A 20,551-nucleotide genomic window follows, 5' to 3' on the forward strand; every position below is an offset into this window, starting at 1 on the left:
AACAGAAGAAAGAAACTCAACCTGGACAAGTCGATTGATTGACTATCTCTTTAATTATAATTAATCAGAATAAGGGACTAAGCTGAAGGAAATATGTGATTATAACCAATCAATAACGGTAAATTGTAGTGTTAAAAATGTTATTATGTCTTGTTTAATTGCATCCCAGGAAAAATATTCTAATCACTTTTCAAATTATATATTAAAATCATAAATCATATATGATTTCCTTCACATTTTTCTGCTGTTCAGCATTTCACTTCACTGGCATTGTAAACCCAAATTTATCATCTTTATCATGCGTTTACCAAACTAAAAAACAAAATCAAAAATCTAAAATCTTTCCTCTGGGTGCTCCGGTTTCCCCCACAGTCCAAAGACATGTGGTACAGGTGAATTGGGTAAGCTAAATTGGTCGTAGTGTCATGAGTGTGAATGCAAGAGTGTATGGGTATTTCCCAGTAATGGGTTACAGCTGGAAGGGTAAAAACATATGCTGGATAAGTTGGTGGTTCATTCCGCTGTGGCGCCCCCAGATTAATAAAGGAACTGAGCTAAATGAAAATGAATGAATAAATGAATAAAAAGAGCTGCAAGCAATCCATGATTTTACCTATTAAATTAGACACATCATGGTAAATTTATTTCTGCTGTTTACCCGCAGGTTATCTTACTGTCACTGTTTTGAGAAGATTCCAGATCCAATAAACAGCAAATCATTTAAACACATGAACTTACAGGTGAGAATCTACTTTTTTGTGTTATAAATGAAAGAGATTAGCTGTGATTCCATCCAAAGATGCAAATTAGACTTTGCAAAACTGGAATGTCACATAAAACATTCGTGAATACAGCACCGTTTCCTTTCAAAAACAAAGTCAAAAACAACAAAATCGTCACTTCCTGATAAAATGGTGGCAAATATTAAACAAAAAAAGGAATTTGCTGCTGCAGGAGAAGATACTGGACCTTTTCTCTTCAGTCACATGACTTTTCTTTTAATGGGCTAGCTGGGAATTCTTTTTTTCATGGTTGTTTAGTCACATTTTCTTTCTTATTGGGTATAAAATTATCTTATTTAATTGTGCGCAAAAGTTTTTTTTTTTTTTTTGCACATATTTAATATTTATGTATATATGCATATTGGCATTTCCATTAGGCTTTTTTCCTATTATTCCTAAATGTGTATAAAATAGCTGTATGTAAACATAGATACTGTCACATTATAAAATATTTTATTGGTAACATATGTAAATGATGACCTATTTAAACACTTTAAATGGTAACATACATTTCGGTCTATAAATATTTGGGCATCGACACAATTCTAACATTTTTGACTCGATACACCAACACAATATATTTGCCATTAAACAAATGCTTTAACTGCAGACTGTACGCTTTAATTTGAGGATATTTACATCCAAATCAGGTGAACGCTGTGGGAATTACAACTGTTTGCATATGTGCCTCCCACTTGTTAAGGGTCCAAAAGTTGGAAAAAATTGGACAATTGGCTTCCAAGCTGTTCCATAGCCAGGTGTGTGTTGTTTCATCATTATCCCAATTACAATGAGCAGATAAAAGGTCCAGAGTTGATTTCAAGTGTGCTGTTTGCAATTGGAATCTGTTACTGTCAACTCTCAAGATGAGACCCAAAGAGCTGTCGCTATCAGTCAAGCAAGCCATCATTAGGCTGAAAAAACAAAACAAACCCATCTGAGAGATAGCAAAAACATTAGCCGTAGCCTAAACAACTGTTTAGAACATTCTTCATTCTTCGTGAGTTCAGCAACATCAAAAGACCCGGAAGACTACAGAAAACAACTGTGTTGGATGACCAAAGAATTCTTTCCCTGATTAAGAAAACACCCTTCACAATAGTTTGTTAGATCAAGAACACTCTCCAGGAGATAGGTGTATGTGTGTCAGGGTCAACAATCAAGATAAGACTACACCAGAGTGAATACTGAGGGTTCACCACAACATGTAAACCGTTGGTAAGCCTCAAAAAGAGGAAGGCCAGATTAGAGTTCTAAAAAAGTCTTCACAGTGCTGGAACAACATCCTATGGACAGATCAAGATCAACGTGTACCAGAGTGATGGTAAGAGAAGAGGATGGAGAAGGAAAGGAACTGCTCATGATCCTAAACTGTGAAGAATCGTGGTAATAGTGACATGGCGTGGCTGCCATGTATGGCTGTCAATGTAACTGGTTCCCATGTATTTGTCATTGATGTGACTGCTGACAAAAGCAGCAGGATAATTTTGGTGTTTCAGGCAATATTTTTTGCTCGTATTAAGCCAAATACTTCAGAAATCATTGGACGGTGCAAGATGAAGAATGACCCAAAGCATACTGCAAAAGCAACCAAAGAGTTTTTGAAGGGAAAGAAGTTGAATGTTATGAAATGGTCATGTCAATCACCTGTTCTGAATCCGATTGAGCATGCATTTCACTTGCTGAAGACGAAACTGAAGGGAAAGTGCCCCAAGAACAAGCAGGAACTGAAGACCGTTGCAGTAGAGGCCTGGCAGAGCATCACCAGCAATGAAACTTGGCGTCTGGTGAGGTCTATGCGTTCCAGACTACAGGCTGTAATTGACTGCAAAGGATTTGCAACCAAGTATTAAAAAGTGAAACTTTGATGTAGGATTATTATTCTGTCCAATTACTTTTGGACCATTAACAAGTGGGAGGCAAACGTATGCAAACTGTTGTAATTCTTACAGCGTTCACCTGATTTGGATGTAAACACCCTCAAATTAAAGCGTACAGTCTGCAGCTAATGCACATCTTGTTCGTTTCATTTCAAATTCATTGTATTGGTGTATAGAGCAAAAAATGTTTGAACTGTGTCGATGACCAAATATTTATGGACCTAACTGTATTTATTTGTATTGTTTCCAGTATGTGTGGCCACTGCTCCGTTCTTCGTCAGAAATCAATCTGAAGATCTCAGAGCTGGAGATCATGGAGAACCAGCATCTCAGTGTCCCGTCCCCTCCTTTAGAGACTGAACCGGAGAATGACAATCAACTGGACAGAACGACTGAAGGTGGAGAAAAGTGGTTGAAAGGCCCTGAGGAATCAAACAAAGGAAACACGAACCCTGACTACAGTGAGATGGTGGATACTGACGAAGACGAAGAGGAGGGTGGTGTGTTTGATGAAGAGTGGGGGAATTCTGTCTCGGACTATGAAAGACATTTCATGCCGTCTATTGAGGTCATTTAACTCTGATATCTAATACCTCAGGGGATCTGCTCTGTACTGTGGTGTCTTATAGGGACAGTTCTCACAAAATTGAAAATTCTGTTTTGAAAATGTCCAAACCTGTTTGAGATCTTGAACGCAACAGAAGATAGACAATAATAATATAATAGACACGTTATGTTAGCTGACCAATCAGAGCCTCCTGAAGGCGGGCCTTTCGGAGGAACTAGGAAATATGATAGTCGTTTTCATATTAGCTGTGCAGCTGTATATAATCTAAGATATAAAAAAAATAATCAGATTTTCTACAAATAAATGTATGAACACACATTGCCTTAGCCACCAAGCCTCAAAAAAATACACTCTGGACTAGAGGTCTGCATTTCCGAATAAATCGCGGGAGCGGTCGGTAACGGGTTTAATTTGGGACGGGAGCGGGCTGTCTAGCAATATCGCGGATATTGCTATGAGAGAGAGAGAGAGAGAGAGAGAGAAAGAGAGAGCTTTGCGTGTGTGTGCTCTTGGTGCTTGTGTGTGTATATGTTAGTGCGCGCGCGAATGAGAGAGAGAGAGAGCTTTCCCAGATAGCAAAATACACCCGGGCCAGTTCCGGCTAGATTCTCGCCTGCCGGACTTACCACTCAGCCCGGCTCTGGCTGCCAGACTCCGGATGCTTGTGGACTCACTGCCCGATTCCGGCCCGAATCAATCGGCCAGATGCGGCGGCCGTAAGGGAGCCGATGCTGCCGCATCCGCACTGGATTCGGCCCGAGAGTAATGTGCGCTGCGGCCCGGAGCTGGCGCGACTCAGTATTTATATACTTTTATCTAAAAACTTTTGGTATTACATTGGTACTTGATACATGGTATTACAAGCCTTTGAGTTGATATAACAGCAAACGCCTGTGTGTCTGCTTGTGTGTGTGTTAGTGCGCGCGTATGAGAGAGAGAGATTTGTCTGTGTGTGTGTGCTTGGTGCTGTGTGTGTTTATACAGACAGTATAACACTATACAGACAGGACTGTATAGCTGGGGGATTTTCGGTTTTGTTCTCCCCCGCTCTTTAGCGGGATCGGGCGTGGCGGCCAGAAAACGGGGCGGGTCGGGCAGCGGGACAATAAATTCTTAATATAAGCGGGCGCGGTCGGGTTCAGGCTAAAACCTGGCGGGCGGGAGCGGGATTCAAAATTTAGTCCCGCGCAGATCTCTACTCTGGACCACCCCTTAAAAGCTTTTTTTATGTTGGACACAAAAGAAGACTTTTAAAGAAGTTTGAAATTGTTAGCTATTGACTTCCATACTGGCTACTGGTTTCCAACATTCTTCAAAATACCTTCTTTTGTGGTTAACAGAAACTCTAATGAACAACTGTAGGGTGTATGAATGATGGCCGAATTTTAAAAACATTTTTGGGTGAACTGTCCCTTTAAGTGGTGCATTATTTAGGATTTGCCAAACGTGTTTTTGAGACTATGCACAGATTTTTAGCTTTACAGTCTTTCAGACAAGCAGTAACATGTAAAGCTGGCGTGTCATTTTTGCTTTTGTGCAATAAGGACTGTTTTCCAACAGGTTTCCAGCGTACTCTCCTTTTTTGCCATTGGTTGCCAAAAACATGGCTGAAACTCATGCCTAGTATGATGGATCAGTGGTTAGCAATGTCGCCTCACAGCAAAAAGGACACTGGTTTGAGTCCCGGCTGGGTCAGTTGGCATTTCTGTGTGGAGTTTGCATGTTCTCCCCATGTTCACATGGGTTTCCTCCTGGTGCTCCAGTTTCCTTCACAGTCCTGCAATGTGAGAGTGTATGAGTGTTTTCCAGCAATTTGTTGCAGCTGGAGGGGCATCCGCTAGGTAAACTATGCCTGAATAGTTGGCAGTTCATTTTGCTGTGGTAACCACTGATAAATAAGGGACTAGGCTGAAGGAAAATGAATGAATGAAACTCATGCCATTGGTCGAACCAGTATTGGGCAGGCCAGAGTATTTTTTTCAGACTTTTGAGGGATTTTAACCTAGATTTCAGCTTTGCCTCTGCACATTAAAACCTGGAAAAGAGTATCCCTAATATAATTTAAGATTTAAAACATTGCACAAATGTTATTATTTTTTTTATTGTAAATGTATTTTTTTTACCACTGGTAGATACAGTTTTGAATGTAAAAAATAAAAGTTTTTTTGTACATAATAAAATGTTTACATATGTAATTATGTTTTTTTTTTTGTCCATTTATTGTGAAGGGAATTTCTCAATAGTTTTGCAGTGTTTATAAATTAATCGGGTAGTAATGGAGTGCAGTCTGTAAAAGCATGCTTTTTTCGTGCTTCGAAGAAAAGAATAACAAGACCAATTACTAATATTTTTGATTTAGTAATTTTTATTCTAAAGCAAAACAGGCTTTCATTTTGACAGGCTTATACAGGTCTATAGCCAGCCTGGTAAAAGAATGGTTCTTTCGAGGCATACAGTTTTCACAACTTTGTGACTTTGTCACTATATTTAGCGACATGCTTGGATGTTATTATTATTTTTAATCATGTGTATATAACTGTTTAAACACAAATCCAAAACCTAGACTTTCGCTCTGCCTCAAATCGTGTGTACGGACGTGTGACATGTGACTTTTTGAGAATTGTAAACGAGGGGCAGCGGTGTCTGTAATGAAAAGGAAGGGAATCTCTTCGTTTTTATATTTAATTCAAAATGTTTTCATGCCTAAATAAAACAAAAGCACAGAACAGACTCATTTAAGAGCAAGGGGTGTCCCCTGATGGTTCTGCGGTATGGGTTGTGTATAGGGAGGATCGGATCTTTAATGTTTATTGTCACCCTTCATAGAAAGATTGAAAACATAGGAGAAATGTGGGAAAATATGCTTGCGTATGATAGCGGGATAACTGTAAAATACGGGAGAATCCTGGGGAGAAACAAGAAGGTCGACAGGTTACTGGTGATTTTTATAGACTCTTACATGTCCGTCTGACTGACCGCAAATAATTTAGCACCGCGAGTTTGAGGTGTTTCTCTTGTACAGTCAAACCAATCTGCTTTTCCTTTGTTTTAAATTTAACAATTTTATTTGACTGTTTAATCTTTTCTTGTTCGCATTCACTGATGTTTTAGTGGCAGTTGACATGCCTACATAAAGCGTGGTGCAAATATAAATACCCCTTTATTAGCCATAGGCTGTTAAACCAAAAACAATAGGATACACAAGACATGTCACTCGTAAAGTTTTGAATGGGAAAAATGTAACAGTTAATATGGCGAATGAAGCCCAGCCTACTAGTACAGGAGCCAATCATCGATTGCTATAGACTGATGTTTCTCTGGGGGGAAGCTCGGACCAGACGTGTGCTTTAACGGCAGTTTGGTGGTCAACAAACGCACTGGAATCTCAGCGAATATTTGCTTCACAGACATAAGACATATATCGGCATAAAGCTTGAAATCTGTTTTTTTAAATACACCAAGTGCACTTGAAAACATCAGTAATTTGGTTTTGTAATTGTATGAAATGAACACAAGGAACTGTCCATCCTGTCAAACGCACATAACATGACAGCAGCAACTACCCAACACCCACAAACTTGTAAACAAAGAGTCACTTTCATTTCTGAAGAACATTCACCATCAAAACCAAGTTGTAGATTACTTCAGAACAGCAGATCGCTCAAACGATCATTATTCAGAGGAGGATGATAATCTGTAGAATGGCTATAAGTGAGGTTGGTGCCGTGATCTCGTTCCTTTCGAGTGCGCATTAGCTCGGGCAACCAGAATAAATGTTGATTTTGTTTGATTCAACATTTAGAAATCAAACTTATGAGACGTTTGTTGTTTCATTTTATTGGTGGTTCCAAATATGTAATGTAATCATAAGCTTGGCAAACAGTTTTGGAGAATTTGATGTTTCCCCTGAGGCATTTCAAATATGGCCGCAGAGTGAAATTACTAAGAGAGACTTTGGTTAAACAAATAGAAACGGTTAGACGTAATCCGCTTGTTAAGTGTGACGTCACGCGAAGCGGCCTCCGGGTCCAAGCGCTCTATTAAACTGAATGGGGAGACTCATAAAATGGTAATAATAAACGTTTACAAAGTGATTTAATGCTTTCGAAAATCACGATCGCAGTATACATGTCCATGCCTAATATCCAATGGCCAGAAAGTGATACATTTTTTATAAATTGTAAAAGTTTTGGTATTTGTTATGCAGCAGGCCCGGAGATTGTTGTGTACACTATGACTTTATGTAAAATTAACTTTAATGTGTGATAGGAATAAAACGTGATCATAAACGAATGATTTCTCCACTCAAATGAATGGCGGCTTCAACCCGGAAACAGTATTACATACATCACAAACACGTCACCACTTAACAAGCGGATGATGTCAGTAATATGCAAATTGATTACGTCACGTATGACGTAATTTAGTGACTTTTCAGGCAGAGCTTAGCGCCTTTTCATTGAAAATAGTTGTAGTATAGCTGTATTATTTTCATAAATGCTATTGTAGGTCCAGACAGGTCTGCAGTACAGTTCAAAATCACTATGCTAAATATTTATTTATTTCACAGCCTACAACAAGCAAGCTAAAAAATAAACAAACAAAAAGGCTTTGGATATGTGTATCATTGGATATGTGAAAACATATCTGCATATCATACAGTGCATGACTGTGTATGACATAAAATTGGAATCTGACGTAAGAAACTAGCTCTGCACACAGGAACTGTTTGAAGACAACAAAGAATTGACTCCTGCCTGTTTAATTATTGGTCAAATTGTTTACCTGGCTGAGGTGGTGATGCGAAACGAATAATTTTCTAATTTTGACAAAAATCTACATGTATCTAGGTTTTTGCAGCACCCATCCCCCATTGAGGTCGCTGATGTAGGGGGCGCTCGCGAGTCGCAGACCAAGGCGAACAGGCGGCTCTACAGATACAATCAGAGCAGACGGGAGGGGGAAGTGAGAGGGAAAAGGAACTCGCTGAAGCTGCCCTTTGTTTCTAGATTTGCCGAAGAGAACGGGGAAGAGACCGGCGCCGATATACACTGTAAGTCACGCTCTAAACACGGCACAATGTTTGTAAATCACATGACGTCACTGCGGACTTTTAAACGGAGATCGTCCGTAACATTTATCGAACGCGAACAAGTTGTTTTTTTCGCCGGTTCGCGGTGCTCGAGTCGGTCCGACATTACAGAGCCACCGCAGAGGCTGAATGAATGAAGAAGTTTTGGGATGCAACTCGAGCGGGGTCAAGCGTACGGAAGGCGGGTTGGATCAATCATTTAAAGAAAGATGCTCGCCGTATATACACCTCTGTACTCGTGATTTTTAAAGTAGAATTATTTCGGTTTGAAAGCACACACGGATATGGGGAAGCACAGCATGGCCGACTGTAATCACACATACACACAACCCAGTTCCTTTGCTTTTCTTTGTCTTTCCTATTCGGGTTTATTTATAGTTTTTAAATCGTTTTTAATTGGATTAAATGAAGGGTAAACTGTCCAGCAACCATACACTGTTTCATAAAAACATATCCGAAATATTTTCCGTCGTCAAGTCGTTTTGTTTCAACGTTATGTCTTTGGTTTTAATGGAGCTGAGTTGTATTCTTGCTTCCTAACGTTAGCTGGGTCACGTCTTTAAAAAAAACACAAGGATAAATTTTGCATTACCCCATTTACGTTTACATTTCACGACTTGCTTCTGTTATATGTCTTGATAATGCAGAGAAGAAACACTAATGAAGTTAATAGGTTACTGTTCGCTAATGTTTAGCTGTTGGTGTTAGCTTGCTGCTAATTCACGTTAGCCTTGAGGAAGAATTAAAATGTGTCGTTTTCGCTTCTTACTGCTCATTTAAACTTTTTTTTGGTGTTGTTTTACAAATTTGTACACTTTATTTTTGAATATTTGTTTTTGTATATTTGGTGATTTTTGCAAACATCATATTTACTCGAATTAAACTTATTGAAAGGGTCATTAACCGGCTTTTGAGGTTTTTTAAGCAGTGATGACTTTATTTACTTGATTTTGTTTTAAATAGAAGTCAGTTTACTTTCAGATTTGGAGTAAATTAAATATTGCATATGTTTGTGACACTTGGTTAGAAAACAGCTGTCTGGTAATTTGGCATTGTCTTGTATGTATGTAGCCTACTTGTCACATCCTTTGGTCTAGTGAGCATTTCTTACAGTCAATTTATTTGTGTCTGTGTTTATATACTTTTTTTATGGCTAACGTTACAAAACATCTGAATATTTCCAGTGTTATTAGGTAGATACAAAACAAATGCAGTTCATTGAGCTTTGGATTCACAATAAGAACTGTTATTCAGCATTATTAAAGACTCTTCTGCTGCTGCTGCTCTCCTAATTTTGATTCTTTGATATTAAACTGATAGGTTTTCATGCTGTAATCGTGTCTTGTTTGTTTTAGGATATAAAAGTGTAACATTTTGTGTGTGCATATTTCAGTTTTAATGTTAAGACAAGGTCATTTTAAGTGACACTAATGTTTATATCTAATAAGCAAAAAAAAAAAAAAAAAACGGACCCCAATCCTCATGTTTGAAATGACAAGTGTATTTTTAAAAGCTCTTGAATGATTTCTTGCTTTATGAGTGATACTAATTGTATGCTTGCTTTAAATTATATAAATGATTGTTACTTTATATCCAATAAGCAACCTGGATACAATTTTTGGAAGAAAGCCCCTTCATTAAACTGGTTAATGTTTTCATTGGCACACATTAAGGCAGAAATTAATTAACCCAGACTCGTGGCCCATTTTAAGTTCTTTTATATTGCAGCTATAACTGGCTTCATTCTGTAGCTGCTATGATGCTATAATTTTTTACAGATGAGCTTTCAGGGCATTAGGATGAGATCAGATCTTAAGATGTCAAATTAGTGCTGTATTTTCATGGTGGTGGTCGCTATAAGTGTTTTTAAGAATCAAAGTATAATGCAGTTTTATTATTATATATCTATAAAAATAATTAAACAGGCATATTCTGATCAAGAATTGGTTAATGACATTTAAAATAGTCTGAGCATAAGAGTGCAGCCTTAAAATATTAATTAATTGCTGATTTAAAATTTTGATACCTTGGTTTGAGGGCTTGCAAAACTTCTGGTAGCATTTCGGGCTGGCACTCTTCAGTTTTTGTCAGCCTGATTTAAATTCAAGTAGCCTGAATTGAAAATGTATTATTTACTAAATAAATAGAAATATATACATTTACACGTTTACTAAATAACAAAGTTATTATAGTGCTTTCATTATAGGCTACATATAATTATAAATTTACGTTTACATTTTTATTTTATTTTTTTGAAAATGACCATTTCATTTATTATTATTTTTTTTTTTCTTTTCATTTTGTAATTGTCCCTGAAAAACAATCATGCGACAATCTGGTAGGTCACCTGGTACCTTTATTTAAATTTTTTTAAATCAACTTTGTACCAAAGTACCGGCTATTTTGACAAAATCCATTAGTGCAAATACGAATTCAAACATTTATTGATGGTGGGACCCCAATGCATGAAAATTACATACAGCATAATTACACAATCTATGAAAGAATGCAAAAGTATTGAAATGGGCTATGTTTTTTCTCCTGTTAAGATAGCCCGACAGGCAGGATGGATTCATTTTTGGTAGCTTGACTGGAAAACATAATAACCAATGAATGTCAGGCTAGCAGTTTTGCAGCAAGCCCTCCTAACGTCTCTCTAGGATTTGTCAGCAGAAAAGTGTTAATGATTTAAAATGAAAGAATTTAACCACAGCATCTTTTTTTAATACATTTAAATAAATGTGAGAGTTCAGGTATTTTATTTAAATTTGACTATACCTTATATTGAAGTTACCACTTTTAATTACATTAATTTACTTTCAATGCTTAATGACGGATACACTTTTATGCAGACACTAAATCACCATACATGAAAAGCGTGAGCTTATAAGAAAGTTTTTTTTCTTGTAAGTCATTAGTAAATCAAAATATTTCTATTTGTGTTAAACATGTAATTCATTTATGCATTTTAAGAAATGTTAATCATGGCTAAGTTCTGGAATAAAATGAATGTGTTTTTCCAGGCTTTCTGAGAATCCAGAACACTGTGTTTCTGCCTCTCACTTCTGGCTCTGCTGAGAGATGTCCACTCCTGACCCACCCATGGGCGGGACCCCTCGGCCGGGACCTTCCCCAGGCCCTGGGCCGTCTCCTGGGGCCATGTTAGGGCCTAGTCCTGGACCCTCACCTGGCTCTGCCCATGGCATGATGGGCCCCAGCCCTGGGCCCCCCTCTTCGGGACACCCTCTACCTCCACAGGGCCCCTCAGGTTACCCGCAGGACAACATGCACCAGATGCACAAGGTATTAATGGCTTTTATCAATAGCACTTGTATAAAAAGTTTGGTTTTTAATGTAATTAAAAAATGAAAAGAAAACTTTTCATGCTCATTAAGGCTAGATATGTTTATCAAAAATATTGTAAAAAGAAAACTTGCAAAATATTATTAGTATTTTAAATAATTGAATGTAAAAATGTAATTCATTTCTCTGATTCAAAGCTGAATTTACATCATCATTTTCTTTCAGTCTCCAGTGTCACATGATCCTTCAAACATGTATGCCCTATACCACCTTGGTTTATTAAAAAGCCTTCTAATATAATGCAGTGATGCACCTTTCTCTGTACTAAAAAAGGCAAATGTTTATCAGAAAGAATTTATAAATACACTATGCAATCTACATCTTTTGTACCAGTGTTTGCAGATGGTTCAAACTCAGATGGACGCGTATCTGCTGCATCAGTGATGGGTTCAGAGTGTTTTAAAAAAAAAAGTATTGCCGGATAAAGCTCTATATTCACAGCTGAAGCTTGTGCACTGTTTGTAGCTTTGGAACAAATAGAAAAAGAACAGTAACGCCAGTTTTTAATTTGCACAGATTCTATATCCTGCACACAAGCACTTGAATCTATGAAAACCGATCATCCTATGATTTTTAGCATAATAGAAAATGTCAATGTGGACCTTTTAAAGGAAAAAGACTTTGATATAATTTTTTTTGCTGTATATCTGGTCATAAGGGATTCATTGGAAATGAACGTGGAGATAAAACAGCTAAGGAAGCCCTACAGTTGAAGTTGAAAGTAACAAACCTTTGTCTGATGTTAAACCTGCTTTAAATCTGAATATTAATACGGAATGGTGAATGGAATGAATGTAGAAAGAACAACAATTTGTATTAAGTTAGTCCATTTGAAAATAAAATAAATAATTAGCATTTTGAAAGTACACATGGTCAGGCTGTACACATGAGATGCAGAATCGGACACTCATGACTCACACACTTGTATTTATCGAAAGGGGAAGAAAAACCTATCTATGACTTGTGTAAGAATATTTTTATGTTAAAACATATTTCAGTAGAATGTGTGTTTTTAAATGATATTAGAGAACATTTTTATTCAGGAGATATTTTAAGGGAAATGTTTATTTATTTGAATTAATACAATATTTATATTTAATTAGACTAAAATATTGTATATGACTCTTAATGTGTTTTTTGTTCAATGTATGTTTAAGAAACTGATACGATTGTTATATTTTATTTATTTAGTATAGGTTTTGCCATGAATATAGCCAATACTACTGATATGTCATTAAAATATAATTAAATCATGATCCTTCAGAAATCATTATAATAATATGACAATGTGCTGTTCTATTATGATCAATTATTATTGCTACTTGGTCTTTAAGGATTCTTACAATAATCAATTTTGAAAACTTATTGCATCACATAAGAAATCTGTGATGGGTTCAGCTTTTTAGGATTCTTTGTTGAAAGGAAAGTTAAAAATAACAGCATTTTTCTCTTTTTGCATTAAATATTACTTCTGTTCCTGAACAATTTAATGTGTTCTTGATTAATAAAAGTAATTAAAGGCATATTATAATACTTTTGAATGGTGTGTATGAATGTTTTGTAAGGAGACCCAGAAGGGATGTGATGGTGGAAGGAATGGATGGGAGAAAAAAAAATGGAGAGATAGGAAAGTATATATGTTTTAAGTTTTTGTGTTTCCTTGCAAAACTGTTTTAACAAACACTTTCTGTTCACTTCATACATGTCAACCCTCCAGTTTTTGCTGGGATTGATTCTCCCGTATTTTATCATTCTATCCCGCTATAATCCTATCATTAAGTATTTTTCCGTATTTCTCCCATATGTTTGATCTTGAAAGCACGTTAATTAATATAAAAACGTCTGCTTTCACTTTCTTTCCATTAAAGCTGTGCATCAATCATACGCAAATTCTGAATCAGTGAATGCATATATAAGGGCTGACTGATGGATGTATGATAATCTGATCCCAGATCAGCTTCTGTACATTTCATTTAAAATGACACCTCTGTTATCAAACAAGTTAGGAGCAACAAATAAATCTCTGGTTTTGTTTTAGGGGGGTTGACATGTATGAAGTAAACAGGAAGTGTTTGTGGAACAACATGTTTGTGAGGTAATGCAAAAATAATAAAGATAAACGCAAAAACTTAAAAAATATATCTCCCTATCGCTGTTTTTTTTCTCCAATTCATATATATAATAATATATATATTAAATGTTTTCTGAGCAGCAGATCTAATTCTAATATGATGAGGGATCATGTGACACTAAAGAGTGAATTAATGATTCAGAAAATCAGGATGAAATGCGTGTAATGTTATATTTAATAAGAAAGTAGTCACACTAAATTGTATTAATATTTCACAACTGCCACTATATTTTCCATCAAACAAATATTATCTTGTGAGCAGAATAGGCTTCTTTTAGTAGTGTAGATCTGTTAGTTCAGTGTTGATTTTCCTTTCTGCTGTTCGGTCATCATCTTTGAGTCATGCTGTATTTTGTGTTTTTCTGAAGCCCATGGAGGGCATGCATGAGAAAGGCATTCCTGAAGACCAGCGCTATGGTCAGATGAAAGGAATGGGCATGAGGCAGGGTGGGCACAGCGGTATGGGACCCCCACCCAGCCCTATGGACCAACATTCTCAAGGTATTTAATTCTATAGTGTATATCTGTCGTTCTGTCTTTCACTGTGTTTATCATTCTGTTTGTTATTCCTTTTTCATTTTGGGGATGTCTGTTTTTTTTCATCCTTTTGTTGTTGTTATGCATTTTTGCCTCTGTCATTCCTTCTTTGTACTGTTTTATTTTTGCTTTTTCTTTATGTAGGTCTTTCTGTGTACCTTTCTGTTCTTTGTTTCTACCTTTTTATCTGTCAGTTTTTTTTTTTTGTATACTTTCACTTTTTATTTGTTGTTTTTATTCATCTGTTTTTTGTTTGTTTGTTTGTTTTTTGTTTTTTAAATTAGGGTAGCAGCATAACCAATACAAAATTTCAACTTAAAAGTGGATGCATTTTTTACTCCCAATCATTTCACATTTTGTACAATATAGCTGTAGCAAAACACAATGTAAAAAAAAAAAGAAACAAAGTAAATAATAACAATGATAAAATAATAATAATAATGTAATCAATATTAATAACAAAAACTACACAATTATGGAAGGTCAAATATACACCTAATAGTCAAACTCTATACTAAAAAGTATAAAGTCTTTGTTCTTAGTCTGAAGAGGAGAATGTGAGAGAAAGCGCACTGGTTATTAAATTAGAAAATGTGTACCTTACAGATTAAAGATGTGGTCCACTACAATATCACATGTGGTATGATGTGTAATGTAGCTGTGTGATTATAAACAACATCTCTGAATGTTCAGTGCAAAGGGAGACATTGGCTTTTACGGAGTTAGCTTAGCAAAGCATAAAGAAAACGAAGTTTGGGGACTTCAAAAAATACATTTGTGTTAATGAGATCATAAACCCTTCATGTTACGTTTGTACACCCGGCCACACCCCTTTGCTGCACAGGGTGTGCAGTAATGTTATAAAAGAGACACTTCCTGGAGCCGATCTGTGAATCACAGCACATTATGTTAGCTGACCAATCAGAGCCTTTTGAGGGTGGCCTTTGAAAGAATTAGGAAATATGATGTTTCATGTCGTTTTCATGTTAGCTGAGTAGCTGTATATAATCTAAGTAAGATATTTGAAAATATAATGTGATTTTCTACAAGTAAAGCATAAGCACACACTGCTTTGCAGCTTATAAACGCAACCAAGTCTTACAAATACACTCTGGACCACCCCTTTAAACCCAAATTGTTGTTGTTTTTTCTGTAGTTTTTTTTTTCCTCCATCCGTTGGTCAATATTTAATCATTCCTTCCGATCAATGATAGTTTTATACGTGCTCTGTCATATCTCTATGTTGCTTTTATCAGCTGTTCTATCCATTTGGGATTGTTTTTTTCAGTCTATATATGTTCAGAGTCTCTGTTCTTTCTGTCTTTATTTTAAATGCCATTGTTACTATTTTTTCATTTTTAGAATTAATATTCCCATTTTAAATAGTTTCTCATATCCGCAGGTATCTCTATCTTTTTTTTTTTACTCATAAGATTTTATCCTTGAGAATATTTAATTTAATTATAGTCATTTTAACAATTAAATAATGAGGCACTGGAGTCTAATAGTATAATAATAAATGTTAACAGAAAAGTTACCAAATCTATTTTAAATTATCAGACTCCCACATGAAAATATACTATAGTAATTTATAGTAAGTAATATAGTGTTTTTTAACCTTACTGACACCTCCAATAGAGATAGAAAGGTTGTGCAATCAACTAAAGTGTTGCTAGAATAGGTCATGTATAGGTTATATGGATGATTGTGGTCTTGTCCATGTGTTGTGTGATAAGGCCATATGTTGATTATTGTGACCGGCCTACATATCCGTTCGTCTGCCATTCATTCTATTTCTATCATTCCTGTACAATTCATTCTATCTTTATTTTTTGTGTGTCATTCTGTCATGTTCTGTCTTTCCATCTGTCGCTCTTTGTCATTTGTCATGTTTAATCACTCTCTGTCCATCTGCTATTTTAGCATTCTTGCTATTCCTTTTATGAATACATGTTGTTCTGTTTGTTTTTCTATACGCAAGGTAATATCATACACAAGGACATGTGAAATATGAGATGCAGATGTTGTGTGTGTGTGTGTGTGTGTGTGTGTGTGTGTTTGTGATCTGTGTCTGTTATGTGGTGAACAGATGGCGCTCTTCTGTTTAGACTGAGCATAGAAAAGTCATCCAACCTGTTAGCTCACATTTCCCTTTGATGTGCACTGCTGTGTTCCTCCTCTGGGGCAGCCAAAACACTTGTTTTCCAGAAAGAGATCAATGTAGGGTGACCAGGGTTACCCTTTTGAAACGAAAAGTCAGACAGCTGTCGGAAACCACAGCAAAAGCAAAACAAAATTTAAAATAGTATGCGTTCAAACACTTACAGGCAATATAAATTATACAAGCTACTATAATCAGGGGTATATTCTGGAAGGCAAGATTAATTTACCATCTGCTAAACCCTGAAATCAACTCTGATCATCTCTAAACCTGCTTTTTCGAGGTGTTGGTTTCAAAAACTCCTAGGAGTAAGTTTAGTCAACTCAGAGTTTGTTAAACCTGAACACAAAAGGCATTCTCAATGCAGAAGCCAAAATCAGCATTAAAACAGACCCAATAAGCAGTGTGCCACACCACTTCAGTTTAAGGGCAAGATACATTCTCAAAGCCTGTTGCTTTATTATATATAAATCTTTAATCTTTTATTTGTAAACAAAAATTCTTATGTTTTTATAGTTGGTAATTATACATGAAATGGACAATTATCAGAAGGAAAATATAGGTTTATGTATTTTAAATGATGGTTTTGCTTCCGCATTTGTTACACAGCGAAATATATTTCTGTAATAAAATCACACGAGAGCTCTGGTTTCACCCACAAGTCCAAAAACGGGGTATAGGTGAATTGGATAGGCTAAATTGTCTGTAGTGTGTGTGTGAATGGGAGTGTATGGGTGTTTCCTAGTGATGGTTTGCAGCTGGACGGGCATCCGCTGTGTAAAATATATGCTGAATAAATTGGCGGTTCATTCCACTGTGGCAGCCCCTGATTAATAAAGCGACTAAGCTGAAAAGAAAATGAATGAGTGAATGAATGAATGAAAATTACTTTAGAGATGCATTTTTTTAAAGCGTTACAAAAAATAATAACACCGTTCCACCCTGCAATTTAAGTATAAATTAAATAACAATACAAATAAACTTTTATTAATATAATAATAATAATAATTATTATTATTATTATTATATAATTGAATGTTGGAACTGAACACTGAAGTTATCCACTTACATATCCGTAAACTTATCTGGATATGTTACATAACCTGAATCTTGTGATTGGTCGGATTGGTCTGAAAGAATATTATTTAGGAATGTATAGCATTAAAAAACAACAAACAAATGAATCTGTAGAACAGTTGCGTAAGTGTATAAGTTCTACTACTAAATGCAAGGCTTGGTATTCTATGAAATATTTTGTTGTATTTTTATTATATATATTTTTTTATTTTTCAGAAAACATTGCAATGAATGACTACTATTGTTAATCGCATTTTAAATGTCTTTGCAAGTGTCCCATAATCCATCCTAAACTGCTGCAGGCAAGAACACCTCCTCAAATGTCAGGAAGCACTAAAAAGCAGCTTAGTAGTTATATTGACAATGCACTGGAAGACAAACAAGAATCAAATGATCAAATGTTGCCTTAAATTTTTTCCTAGGTTACCCATCTCCTCTGGGTGGTTCGGATCACGCCCCCAGCCCGGTACCTGCTAATGGCCCACCATCTGGCCCCATGATGCCCTCTGGTCCTGGTGCTATGCCTATGGAAGGCGGAGACCCGCAGGCAATGGCTCAACAGAACCGGAGTGGAGGTGCAGGTGGTGTTGCAGGGCCAGGACCCAGCGGAGGACCTCCAAACGCAGGTGGCCCTGGTGGTGCTGGCGGACCCACTCCTTTCAACCAAAACCAACTTCATCAGCTGCGGGCACAGATCATGGCCTATAAAATGCTTGCTCGCGGGCAGCCTTTACCAGATCACCTACAGATGGCAGTGCAGGGAAAGCGACCCATGCCCGGCATGCAGCAGGGGATGCCCAACATGCCCCCTGCTTCAGGACAAGGAGCAGGACCTCCTGGACCTGGGGTTCCCGGTCCTGGTGGACCCAACTACAATAGACCACATGGTACTTTAAAATAATTTCACAGCTCTTCAAAATTCTGAAATAGTAACTGCTAAAACAATGGTAGGCGAAACATTAGTGCATTTCAATTGTTTTAATCTTAACTATGTTAAAGGAATGGTTGGACCAAACATGCCTCCTCCAGGACCCTCTGGTGTACCTCCAGGCCTGCAAGGACAACCCACCAATGGACCACCTAAACCTTGGCCTGAAGGTCAGTAAACTGTGTAAACGATCTCTAGTTGTTGCCAATAAGCAAGTGAAGTTAAACTTTACTGGGTGTTTTAGGCTACAGAGCCACATACTTACCTTGACTTTGTAATCCCAGGACCCATGGTGAACGCTGCTGCCCCCGCAAGTGCCCCACAGAAGCTGATACCCCCTCAGCCCACAGGCCGCCCTTCTCCAGCACCACCGTCAGTTCCTCCCGCTGCCTCCCCTGTCATGCCCCCTCAGACCCAGTCTCCAGGTCAGCCAGCCCAGCCACCGATGGTGCTGCACCAGAAACAGAACCGCATCACACCCATCCAGAAACCCCGGGGTCTAGACCCGGTGGAGATCCTCCAGGAAAGAGAGTACAGGTGAGATGAGTGTGACCTAATGCAGGGGTTCTCAAAGTGGGGGTCGGGACCCCTCGAGGGGTCGCGGGACAATGAAGGGGGGGGTCGCCAGGTGATTTAAAAAAATCTATTTATTATTATTAAATCGTATAAGAATGACCATATTTTATCCATAACCTACAGAAGAGAAAAAATATAGTCGTTTATAATTACTATATAGTTACTATAGTAGCTTATAGTTACTAGTTCTATTGGATTGCAACCCCAGTGGTAATTACATTATATTAAAGACACAGCAATAGCGTCAGATGCAGCAGATGGATTTTATAACACCAGGTTAAAGTTTCTGGCCCATTTACAGCACTGACATTAAACGAAGAATATACCTGGGTGTATCTGTGTGTGTGTGTGACATTGCATGCAAGGTTTCTGTATTCATAACCAGGATATTGGGGGTCGCGAGTCACTGGCATCGTCATATTGGGGGTCGCAGGCTGAAATGTTTGGGAAGCCCTGACTTAATGCATTCAGGAAATCATTCCTTTATGTTAACTGGATTCACCAATGTTTACTGTTGTTGTTGTTTCCACCTGTCAGGTTACAGGCACGTATTGCGCATCGTATTCAGGAACTGGAGAATCTTCCAGGCTCTCTGGCTGGAGACTTGAGGACCAAAGCCAACATTGAGCTCAAGGCACTTAGACTTCTGAACTTTCAGAGACAGGTAAAATTTGCGTCATTAATTCGATAACTATAATGATTGTATCATTGTTATTATTATTTAGAGATCTTTAAAGAAAACCTCCTGTTGTTGATGTGAACACAGCTCCGTCAGGAAGTGGTAGTGTGTATGCGGCGTGATACGGCCCTGGAGACTGCACTCAACGCCAAGGCCTACAAGCGAAGTAAGAGACAGTCCCTGCGCGAGGCTCGTATCACTGAGAAACTGGAGAAACAGCAGAAGATCGAGCAGGAACGCAAACGCAGACAGAAACACCAGGTACTGCACTGTTTTTTTTTTTACACTCTTGTCTAATTTGCAGAATTCAGAAGCATGTTAAACGTGTGCAACACACTCTAAACCCTAAAATGAAGCAAAGGTAGTAGTAATGAACAACTATTCTCTTGCTTTGTTTGTAGGAGTATCTCAACAGTATCCTGCAGCATGCAAAGGACTTCAAGGAATATCATCGTTCCATCACCGCAAAGATGCAGAAGTTGACCAAAGCCGTAGCCACGTACCACGCCAACACTGAGCGAGAGCAGAAGAAGGAGAATGAGCGTATCGAGAAGGAGAGAATGAGAAGGCTTATGGTGAGGAGAGATGGTCTTTCTACAGCCTGTTTTTTGGAATTAAGATGCGTTTTCAGTAAACTGAAATTCACATGTTGTGTCTTGCATGCTCAAGTGATTTTTTTTCTAATGGAGACGTGCGTCAAGCATGTTAATATCTAAATAGTGATTCGCTTTCCTGCAGAGCAGAGTTTGAAACGTCTCAGATTTTCAGAATGCCGCA

General features: G+C 37.4%; 2 protein-coding genes across 4 annotated transcripts in view; both read left to right on the forward strand.

Moving 5' to 3' along the window:
- The window catches only part of il12rb2l (interleukin 12 receptor, beta 2a, like), a 26,914-nt gene extending 21,489 nt beyond the window's left edge, over positions 1 to 5,425 (forward strand). The window contains exons 14-15 of the mRNA NM_001365786.1: positions 665 to 740; positions 2,913 to 5,425. Of these exons, the coding sequence (NP_001352715.1) occupies positions 665 to 740; positions 2,913 to 3,239 (403 nt within the window). The 3' untranslated portion in view covers positions 3,240 to 5,425. The remainder of the gene's footprint in view (positions 1 to 664; positions 741 to 2,912) is intronic.
- A 2,755-nt stretch (positions 5,426 to 8,180) lies between these two features.
- smarca4a (SWI/SNF related BAF chromatin remodeling complex subunit ATPase 4a) overlaps positions 8,181 to 20,551 on the forward strand; it is a 36,071-nt gene continuing 23,700 nt past the window's right edge. For 2 of the 3 annotated variants that reach the window (XR_015479597.1, XM_087242286.1), the window contains exons 1-9: positions 8,181 to 8,283; positions 11,346 to 11,625; positions 14,185 to 14,317; positions 18,014 to 18,478; positions 18,591 to 18,689; positions 18,804 to 19,056; positions 19,633 to 19,759; positions 19,862 to 20,035; positions 20,176 to 20,349. Coding sequence is in view for 2 of the 3 variants with exons in the window: in XM_087242286.1 (XP_087098412.1) it covers positions 11,404 to 11,625; positions 14,185 to 14,317; positions 18,014 to 18,478; positions 18,591 to 18,689; positions 18,804 to 19,056; positions 19,633 to 19,759; positions 19,862 to 20,035; positions 20,176 to 20,349 (1,647 nt within the window). In the remaining variant the exon portion in view is untranslated. Of the gene's footprint in view, positions 8,284 to 11,345; positions 11,626 to 14,184; positions 14,318 to 18,013; positions 18,479 to 18,590; positions 18,690 to 18,803; positions 19,057 to 19,632; positions 19,760 to 19,861; positions 20,036 to 20,175; positions 20,350 to 20,551 lie in introns of those variants that run through there. The other variant, NM_181603.1, reaches the window with a different exon arrangement.

This window comes from Danio rerio, chromosome 3, assembly GCF_052040795.2.
Source record: "Danio rerio strain M-AB ecotype USA chromosome 3, GRCz13ab, whole genome shotgun sequence".
NCBI lineage: Eukaryota > Metazoa > Chordata > Actinopteri > Cypriniformes > Danionidae > Danio > Danio rerio.